Source organism: Marmota flaviventris, chromosome 9, assembly GCF_047511675.1.
Source record: "Marmota flaviventris isolate mMarFla1 chromosome 9, mMarFla1.hap1, whole genome shotgun sequence".
In the NCBI taxonomy this organism is placed as follows: Eukaryota; Metazoa; Chordata; class Mammalia; order Rodentia; family Sciuridae; genus Marmota; species Marmota flaviventris.
In genome coordinates, this window is record NC_092506.1 from 59,282,104 (window position 1) to 59,292,861 (window position 10,758).

Consider the following 10,758-nt stretch of genomic DNA (forward strand, 5'->3'; position numbering starts at 1 on the left):
GGGAAGGAAAGATGGGGAAAGTTTAATTAATTAGAAGTACATTACAGTTAGGAGAAAGAGCTTCTGATATTCTATTGCATAGACTATAGATTATGTAATATACTATTTGCTTTTTTTTTCAAGTTTCAAGAAAAGATTTTGAAAGTTTTCACTGTAAATAAATGATAAATGTTTGAGGGTATAGGTTTACTCTGAATTGAATATTAAACACCATTTACAAGTATCAATATATCACATGCTATCACATTAATATGTATCATTTTTATGGTCTAGTAAAAAATAAAAAATAGAATAAAATTTTTTTTCTTATGAAAATCATCAACAATGAAAAACTACTTTTGCTTAATACTTTAATTTGTTTAAGTAATGCATATTGCTTAAATATATAAGAAAGATTTACACATTTTAAATTTCATAATAGTAACATCACACAAATATTAATAGAAAATATCACATTGAAGGGTACAGTGGTAGGAACCTTCTCTGATCCCAATCAGTCTAACCTCCAATTCTCGCCTCTGGAAAATATCTACCCTGAAAATATCTATATGCATATTCTGACATTTAATTCCACAATACTTGATGATGGTTTCATTTAAATATTTAGTGATTCTTTCTTTTCAGACTGGATTCATTGATTACTTGCTATATAGATAAGGATTTTGATTAATATATTAACTCAGACAACCCTACTCTTCTTCTTCCTCTCTTTAAGTAAATATATATATATGTGTGTGTGTGTGTGTGTGTGTGTGTGTGTGTGTATACATGTATATGGTATTGATTAATTTTTGCTTTATTTCTACAAGTAATAGCATTTTATGTCAATTTTAATCAGGACATAGAAATATTTATTTCTTGTCTTATAAGTTTTGATAATCATACACCTTTCCTTTAATTATAAATTTATTTCACATTAATTTAATTTTAAAAATTTGCATATGGGAAGTTCTGTGGATCAAACCCTAAGCCTCACACATGCTAAGTAAGTTCTCTCTTACTGAGAAACACTGCTAGCCTTAAATTTGTTTTCATTAACTTACATTTGAAGCCAATAGACTGCACACTGCATGGAAAAGATATGAATGACTTTATCTTATTTGACCCCAAGAATATAGCTTGATAATTTTTAATGAGTACCAAGACATGGATATATGTTTTCTTTTTTAGGGATGGGTACTAGGCTTTGAATTTAGGAGTACTTTGCTACTGAACTGCACTCCTAGCCTTGTAAATCAACTATGCTGGACTTGTGATCCTCTTGCTTAAGCATCCCAAGTTTCTGGGATTACAGGAATGGCATGCAACCATACTTGGGTTAACTTTTTTTAATGTTCTAAATCGGCATTATTATAGTGTCTTAGAAAATCAAGATGCCAAATTTACCCAAGAAGAGATTCTGTTCACCTCATATAAACCTGTTTTAGTAGTATTTTAGTATCTTACTTTGTATTGACAATGTGCATATCCAGAGTAAGTGGGTGGTAGGTCTGTCTGTGCATCTCTCCCTGATGCAGAAAATAGCATCTTCCCCAGGAGACTCTGATGTGTAGTCTTGGTTCATAAACAGACTGGAGTTAGCTTTAATTTCAGAGAGGCTGCAAGGGTTATAAGTATGTATATTATAAAACTCTCCTCTTTAGTAGATATAAGAGGTCTCTATCCCTGTTTCTGGTCAAGGTGAGCTTCCCATTAAATGTGTGGTAAAGATGAATAGTGATCAGAGACTCGTGTTTAACCCTTATAGTGAAAGACCCCAGCCCAATAACTTTAGGCCCAGTAATAAATCACCAGGGCTTGCTTCCGCACCTGCACAGACGTCAGATGTATTTTTCAGAAAATCGGTTAAGTGTAACCGATTAAGAAAGGACAGGATGGTTGGGAAAGGAACCGGCACGGTTGGGCAAACGGGATCATACAATGAAAAACCATACAATGAATAACAAATGGTTTTTTGTATTGGTTTTTCCAGGAACCTATAGTGAAAAACAAGTTTACCCTTTAAGTGACCTATATGCTGGATTCAAAAGAGCCAATGAGATACCTGTTACTGTGCTAGGAGGGAAACTGACCACTGTACCCTATAAAAGATCTGTACCCCAAAGCCCGGTGTGCCAGTTCACCGAAGCTCCGGCTGAGGTTTCGCTGGGCACCCGCAGGCGCCTGTGTATCAATAAATCGCCTCTTGCTTTTGCAGCCAGTGCCTCGTGCGTCTTTCTTGGACAGGGAATCGGTGGGTCTTTCATTTGGCGAGCCAGCCAGGAGAACTCCTGTAACCCCGTCCGGATCCCTGCCCGAGGAACACCCGATAACCATTGGGAGGTAAGCTGGCCAGTTCGTGTCATTTTGTGTCTCTGTCTGTCTGGTTGTTATCTTGTTATCTGTTCATGCGCAGCGTCTGTACGATTACGCGTAATCGCTCTGTATTCTGGGCAGTTTGAGAAGGAGTTGACGAACTCGGACTTCTCCCCTGCCACCCTGGGAGACGTCCCAGGGGCTCAGGGAGGCCCATCTTGGGGGGCCTCCAATGTTCTGTAGAGTACACTGTACTCGTGGGTGAAGGAGGTGACGGTATCCCTCCTCTCCCTAATCCGTCAGGTACGTTCGGTTTGTGCTCGAGCCGCGCAGCGTTCTCTGTGTCCAGTCTGATATTTGTGTCTGTCTTCTTGCCTTTGCCCGAAGCCGCAGCGTTCTTTGTGTTTTGTGTCCTGTCTGATTTGTATCTGTCTCCTTGCCTCTGCATTTTCTCATTCCACCTGAGACTAACATGGGACAATCTATAACAACTTTAACATCTCGCTTTGACTTTTCTCAAAGCCCTGTCCTCATTATTAAATTAGTGTTAATTGGCTTTGGAGATGGGAACCAAATTTTCAGTCACAAATTTTAACACTCTCAAGGGGACTTTTAAGGAGTCCCCACTCTGCTCTCTTGGGGAAGCCTAGCACTCGAAACAACTGCAAGCAGAGGATGGACTTTTTGGGAGCTGGCTACTAAAAAGTTAGAAAAAAAAAAAAAAATGCCTAATGCCTAAGGTCAAACCAAACTGGAGGAACTGATCCTATGGGTGAAAGATAGGATTAAGGGACTCCCAGCAGCTGCCAGAGCCATTTAGCTCTGGGGAGTTCCCTGGGTCCTTATCTACATCTTAAGGATTATGCCACCTCTGTTTACTTAAAAAGAAGGGACACTGAATGCAGTAAAGCCAGTCACACTGGGACCCTTGATTTTACACCTATAGTTGCCTCTACGTGAAAACATCTGGTCCACTCATGGGAAAGTCTATGGTGCCACTGATGGGAGTCATAATTAAATGAAAGTTCAAAACCTGGAGAGATATTTTCTTATCTGGTTGTCTGATTGTTTCTTAGGGATAATCTAGGTTAAATGTGTGTCTAAAAAATAATAATAATAATAATAATTTTTTTATTGTAACAATCTGGTATCTGAATGGGTTTCTAAAGCATTGCACTATCTTGCAGTTAAAAGTTGGGTTTAAGCAATTGTTTAGTTTGATTTCAGATGGTTCATGCCAAAAAAAAAAAAAAAAACTTAAATACTTGGGATAAAAAAAAAATTTAAAGAGTTTCAATTTTGAACTGGGTAGCCTGAAAAGAAATTAAAACGTTGGTCTGGCTCATAAAAATGACATTAGATAATTAAATAGCAATAGTCTTAGAAATTTTCAAAGCTTAATTTCAGATATATATGGTAGTGTGTGGGCAAATTTAATGTAACTCAATGCTACTTTAGAAACTTCAGAACAAGCAAAGTGGCTTAGAGGTACTAAAGAAATTTCTTCTGATGGTAGAGATCCTATTTCCAGTTTTATGTGAACAAGTTTTTCTAGTGTAAAAAGATATAAAATTTTAAATTTTGGAAATTGCTTCTTAAATTTGTATCATAATTTTCAACATCTAAACCTGGAAATATAACTTAAGGTTAAAATGTCTTAGGCCTAAAGTGTCTGCTCAAAATAGCAGTTTTTTTCCCTGCTCCTTCCAGACCTTGGTCAGGGCTTAAACTGATATGCAAACAGAAGCAGCTTGGAGCTCAGGCCCAAGGAAAAAAAAAAAAAAAAAGGTAAAAGTGTCTTTTTACCTGAACTCAAACTAGACCAAACCAAGAAGTAAATTGTATGGTATTTACTAACTACTGGCCAGTCATCTTTTTTTAGGATTCTTGTTTTTTTTCTTAGATTCTGTATTTTTTTTTTTTTGAGCTCGTGATTCTGATCCTGCAGACCTAGGTTAATGATTTTCTGATCAGTAAAGTTTTTTTAAAAAAAAACAAAAAACAAAAAACATTGCAATGGAGATTTCATCTGCAAAAAGCTACGAGGCCTTTATTATTGTTATGTGTGCACACTCTTGTTATGTGTTGTATGTCGGTATGTCTGTATGTGTGTATGTCCATATATCCTACAGTGATATAACAATTGACAGATGAGGAGCGCTCATAAAAAAAAAAAAAATTAATTAAAAAATTAAAAATAGATCCAAATATCTTTAATTCACGTGATTCAAACGGTTCAATTTAGATTGGGTAAACAGATAAAAGTAAAAATGTCCTCAAAATTAAGCTTATAAGTTTCTCTAGGTGTTCAAAAAGGCCCTAATAAAATGTTAACTCTGCTTAAATTTAAAAGTTTATAAGTATTGTTTCAAAATGTGAACAAAAGGAGGTTTATGTAATTATGGTGTTATTAATGTGTTCATATCTTCCAGGTATACAAGTCTGTAAGGTAAAAGCTTCAAAAGAACATTATATCAAGCTGGTGTTCTAAAGTCGTATGGTAATTTTAGGCTTAAAAAAAAAAAAAATGTTGGAGATTCAATTATATCATTTGTGTTCTATAACTGAACTTGTTATCAATAAGATATGTACGGTTCCATGTTACTTTCTACTCTGAGATACAATTCATGTATTTTTAAGTTAATAAGAGCCTAATCTGTGTAAAGGTTTTATTGCAAAACACAAAAGTACATTACTACTTTTCTATAAGAAGTTAAAAGCTTTCAGCCTTTAATTCATGTTTTAGGTGTGATATTATGTTGTGTTAGCTAATGTTCATGTAAACTTGAACAACAATTTATGTAAACTTTGTAAAATGATCAGCTTCAGAACTATAGTACTTGAGATTTATAAAGAGCCCTGCCTTACTTGAAATAAGGCTCTGTCCCATCTCACTACATGTGAAAGTGGCTATGAAAAAAAGTAAGCCAGATTTCAGTACAGTTAAAGTTGTGTCCAAAAGTAGGTTTTTGCCAAGATTACTAGGATCTCAAACAGGAAATTATGATGTATAACCCGGCCAGAATTCAAGGTAGCTATTATATAAGCTAAATATGTTTTTACCCTAGTTTTTGTTTTGTAGTTTACTTATAGATGGTTTAAGGATTGCCTATTAATGTTTTAAAGAGGTATTGCTTTAAGAACACAACCTGGGTCAACATAAGATAAGGAGTTATCACCTACAGGATAGAGAGATAGACATTAAAGCCCAGTGCTCTTAATATAAGGCTGTTAACTTATTTGCTGGATGTTTAAGATCAAGTTTTTAAAATTAGTTAAATTAAAAGGGCCAAGAAAACCAATATTCGGCTCTTGCCCTCTGAGTCAGTCTGAATCAGGGAATAGGGGACTTCTCCAAAGGGCTCAGCAACTCTAGGCCACATAACCTCCTGAGCAGGGAGATTAATGAGACCAGTGGAGGACAGAAAGCCAATCGGTGCATTTGCTGTACAGAGGAGGGTCATTAGAAAAGGGAGACATCCCTGATGCTTCTGAGGGAAGCCATATGGTCAAGCAAGGCCTGGGCCCATCCTAGCGCAAATGGCACTAGCAGAACTGAAAAGCTGCTATGAAGTTCCCGAGGACTCCCAGGATAACTCAGCTGACTGTAAACAATAGGTAGAAACAAAAGTCAGTTTTGACTTGCTTCATCTTAAACACTTAGCAAAGACAGTCAAAGCCAAAGCACAGCTGTTCCTGGACATCTTAAATGATAATAATAGTTAAATGTAACTTCCATAAATAAGTAAACTGGAGGCTACAAAAGAGATTCTTAGACAGAAATGCCTGATAACTGTCAAAGGGACTGCTAGAATAGTTTTAGTCTAAGGCCTTTATTTCTAGCCAACGCAGGTAGGCTTGATGTTTGCTAATATGGTTATCCAGCCCTAAGTAGCAAAATTAAAAATTTCTCTATTAGACACAGAGGTTATACTAATAAAAGGATTTTGCAGGATCAGATGGCATTAAATTATTAAACTATATCTTAAAGAAAAAGACATCTGTAACCCTACATGTTAGTTGTTGTGTTGACATCCCTGACATTTCTGACAATGTGACAAATATCCTTAAAGATTTACCTGCTCAGATGGAAGCCATGTTCTCAGCAACTTTTTCGTGGAAATAATATCCTAGCTCCTAGTTCCTGGTACTGCCTGATAAAAAAACATTGTTAATCTTTGTCTTGGCCATTATACTCATCGGCATATTTCTGTGCTGTGGCATTTATTACTGCATCAATATGGTTCCAGTACTAATAAGTTCTTGTTTCTCTTATAGACCACCCATCACTCAAATGGCCCTCCAGCCTATTACTTCTCAATTAGACTTTCATCATGGACCACTCGATAGACCCAATATTTTTAAGGGGGACTCCAAACTGCTTGCCCCACGCCGTCCCTTTTCAGCCTGAAGAAGCCAGAAAGATTCTCTTCGTCCCCCTTCCTCACAGCAGTAAGGAGTTCCCAAATTAGAAAAAAAAAATAATAAAGCCAGATTTAAAGTTAGGTAGTCAGTGTAGTTAGATAAATCGGGGGTCTAATATCAAGTGACCAAGTCTATCACTGCCTTAGAAAAATCTCTCTCTTCCCTCGCAGAAGTCGTGCTACAAAATAGGAGGGGATTAGATCTGTGATTCCTTAAGAAAGATGGTCTCTGTGTGGTTTTAAAGGAACAATGTTGTTTTTATGCTGACCATACGGGGGTGGTCCGGGAAACTATGAAAAAAGTCACTGAAAGGTTGGCAAAAAAAAAAAAAAAAAAAAAAAAAAAAAAAAATTTGAAGCACAACAAGGATGGTTTAAACATTGGTTTAACAAATCCCCATGGTTAACTACTTTGCTATCCACCATAGCGGGACCTTTAGTTATTCTGCTAATAATCCTAACGTTTGGACCCTGCATACTCAATAGATTGGTGCAATTCATGAGAGAGAGACTTTCTATAATCCAAACTATGGTTCTAACTCAACAGTACCAGTTGCTTAAACAACAAACAGGGTCACACACAAGCTTAATCCAAGAACCTGAGCAAGCAGAACAATGGATATAAGATTCTATCCATGATAAAGAAAAAGGGGGGAATGAAAGACCCCAGCCCAATAACTTTAGGCCCAGTAATAAATCACCAGGGCTTGCTTCCGCACCTGCACAGACGTCAGATGTATTTTTCAGAAAATCGGTTAAGTGTAACCGATTAAGAAAGGACAGGATGGTTGGGAAAGGAACCGGCACGGTTGGGCAAACGGGATCATACAATGAAAAACCATACAATGAATAACAAATGGTTTTTTGTATTGGTTTTTCCAGGAACCTATAGTGAAAAACAAGTTTACCCTTTAAGTGACCTATATGCTGGATTCAAAAGAGCCAATGAGATACCTGTTACTGTGCTAGGAGGGAAACTGACCACTGTACCCTATAAAAGATCTGTACCCCAAAGCCCGGTGTGCCAGTTCACCGAAGCTCCGGCTGAGGTTTCGCTGGGCACCCGCAGGCGCCTGTGTATCAATAAATCGCCTCTTGCTTTTGCAGCCAGTGCCTCGTGCGTCTTTCTTGGACAGGGAATCGGTGGGTCTTTCAATAGGTCAGACTACAGGTGAATTTATTAAGTTGACATTGTCTAGCTCACATTTATGTAAATATTTTCTGACTAAAAGAAGTCTTCTTTGAAAAACCTGGAACACTTAATTTTTTTTTCTTTTTTTTTAAATTTGTTCTTTTTAGTTATATGACTGTAGACTATATTTTGACATATTGACAAAAACATGGATTCCTTCTTATTCTAATTAGGATGGATCCCAGTCTTGTGGTTGCACGTTATGTGGAGATTCACTCTGGTGTTTTCATATATGCATATAGGAAAGATTTGTCAGAATTCATTCACTGTCTTTCCTATTCCTGCAGAGGAAAATTAAAGTTGTGGCATAATTAATAGTCTCTACTCCCAAGAACAAGTGTGTATTAGGATATTGATTTCCATAATGAAGTTAATAAATAAGACTATCAGAGGATGAAAGTTAAGTGTGGATTCTTGATTCCAGAGAGGGAGACAGAGAAAAAAAGAAGACTGGATATGGACTTCACACACAGTCTCACAGGATTTACTGCCCAGGGGAAATATCTACATTTAAAATATCATTAATAAAACACTCCTTGAAATTTAGACTTTTCTCTATGACTTTTCTCTGGACTCATTTATACCTGAGACTTCTTCTCTTTCCTTTCTTTCTTCTCTTCACTGGTTTCCTTTCCTACTTTCCTTTCTTCATATGCTCCTCTGTCTATTCCTTCTCTTTTATATAGTCCTATCTATCACTTCTTTCTGAAAGAACAAAAGAGAGAGGAACAGAAACAGGTGAAGGAAGGAAGGAAAGAAAAAAAGGGGAGAGAGGAAGTAAAGATAACAACAGAAGTGAGGTAAGTCAGTAGCACATATTTCTTGCCCTGATGTTGACCACCACTACTGTCTTTATTTCTTTCAAGTGTCCTTTCAACAAAACTTACTTCCTCCATGTAGGGAAGTGTATTGGCTGTCCCAGGATATTTTGGGGAATTTGGCAACAAGTAGAAATTCTTGGCATCTTTATTAATTTCTAACAGGATATGACTAAAAAGAGATGCATTTCTCTGCTGGAGATGAGTTCCAGCAACAACAATATTCCACATATCTGGGCAATAATTTGCATATATGAGACAAAATGTAGTGTGTCTGTGGGGTTACATAAGTAATCATGGGCAAGATGAGTTATTGAGGCATTATTCTAAATATAGACCATTTAAAATATTGACACTAAATAAATTAATTTAAGCTACTCTGCTGCATTTTCTGTTAACCCCCTTGTCCAGGAACACCCATATTGTTGTATATACTGTCATCTTCTGCATGCAGGTATTAGTTTGCCTTTCTGTGATTTTATATGTTGATACAATTAAATAAGGTATGCGTTGTCTCTGAAGAAGACTCTCATCACCACATAAACATCAATCTCAGGTTTTTGAATATTTTTCCAGGTTTTGCATGAGATTTGAGTGAATGAGTATAAAATATTATTGGACAAAGCCTCAGAGGGAGACCCACTATACAGTCCATGTCCCTTCTGCCTGAAGTATACTTAGTCTGTCCCTATACCTGACTTTGGACTCAACTACTAGCGTCTGATTTTCTGAAAAAGAAGAATCCACATACAAATTAAGCTTATTGGAGAAGTTTTGAGCTAAGCATTTCTAAATCTTAATTTTCTTTCTAGGAGTGATCAACTGCTTCTCTTCTCATTGATGGCAAGATGCTCCATACCAACATTACTACTTTCCACCCAGACACCTTTTTTCTTGTAGGCATCCCAGGACTTGAGGCTTTCCACGCATGGATTTCCCTACCTTTTTGCTCTGTTTACTTAATGGCTCTGCTGGGCAATGCTACAATTCTGCTGATCATCTGGTCTGACCATACTCTGCGGGATCCCATGTTCTACTTTCTAGCCATCTTATCAGCCATAGATCTAGCTCTCTCCACATCCTCAGTGCCTCGGATGTTAGGTATCTTCTGGTTTGATGCACATGAAATTGGTTTTGGAGCGTGTGTGGTCCAGATGTTTCTGATACACACCTTCACAGGAATGGAGTCAGCAGTACTTCTGGCCATGGCCTTTGACCGCTATGTAGCCATCTGTGTTCCACTTCACTATACAACCGTTCTGACACCACGGGTGCTGGCAGGCATTACTGTGGGAATCATAATACGTCCTGTTCTGCTCATGCTGCCCATTCTGTACCTAACCTATCGTCTGCCCTTCTGTGAAGCTCGAATTATTGCCCACTCTTACTGTGAGCATATGGGCATTGCCAAGTTGGCCTGTGCGAGCATTCGCATCAATGCCATCTATGGACTGTTTGTGGCTTCTTTCCTCGTCTTGGATTTGGCACTGGTTGGGATCTCCTATGCCCACATTCTCCGTGCTGTTTTCCGCCTCCCATCACGAGATGCCCGCCACAAAGCACTGAGCACTTGTGGCTCACATGTTGGGGTCATGTGTGTTTTCTACACCCCGTCCCTCTTCTCCTTTCTCACCCACCGATTTGGCAAAAAAATTCCACGTTATGTCCACATCCTTGTTGCCAACCTGTATGTGGTTATCCCACCTGCTCTCAACCCCATTATCTATGGTGTGCGGACCAAGCAGATTCGTGAGCATGTAGTCCATATTTTCACTTCAAAGTAGAGGCTCTCGTTTTTGTAGGTCTTGAGAGTGTGACTATAGCCCAAGATGCATATTTTGGCTCTTTTCTAATGATCCTTAAAGCATACAAGCAAAAAATCCACCAGATACTAAAGAAGCAAACTTTGGAGTATGCTTTTGTGTGTTGAATCTCTATATTGGCTTTAAGTGTTTATTCTTTTGAATGTAGGCTTCCATTACAGAGCAGTAATGGAATAGGGATTCCCACTGAAGCACTTTCTATTTTT

At 37.7% G+C, this 10,758-nt stretch overlaps 1 protein-coding gene and 1 long non-coding RNA gene across 2 annotated transcripts; both read left to right on the forward strand.

Moving 5' to 3' along the window:
- The first annotated feature begins 4,729 nt into the window (after window positions 1-4,729).
- Window positions 4,730-7,825, forward strand: LOC139706886 (uncharacterized). The gene is made up of 2 exons (XR_011708570.1): window positions 4,730-6,747; window positions 7,602-7,825. It is a non-coding gene; the product is annotated as an uncharacterized lncRNA (long non-coding RNA).
- Window positions 7,826-9,577: 1,752 nt separating this feature from the next.
- On the forward strand, window positions 9,578-10,546 carry LOC114098503 (olfactory receptor 52J3-like). Its single transcript, XM_027942753.1, has 2 exons — window positions 9,578-10,486; window positions 10,532-10,546. The coding sequence occupies exons 1-2, from the start codon at window positions 9,578-9,580 to the stop codon at window positions 10,544-10,546; spliced, it is 924 nt and encodes a 307-aa protein (XP_027798554.1).
- The last annotated feature ends 212 nt before the right edge of the window (window positions 10,547-10,758 follow it).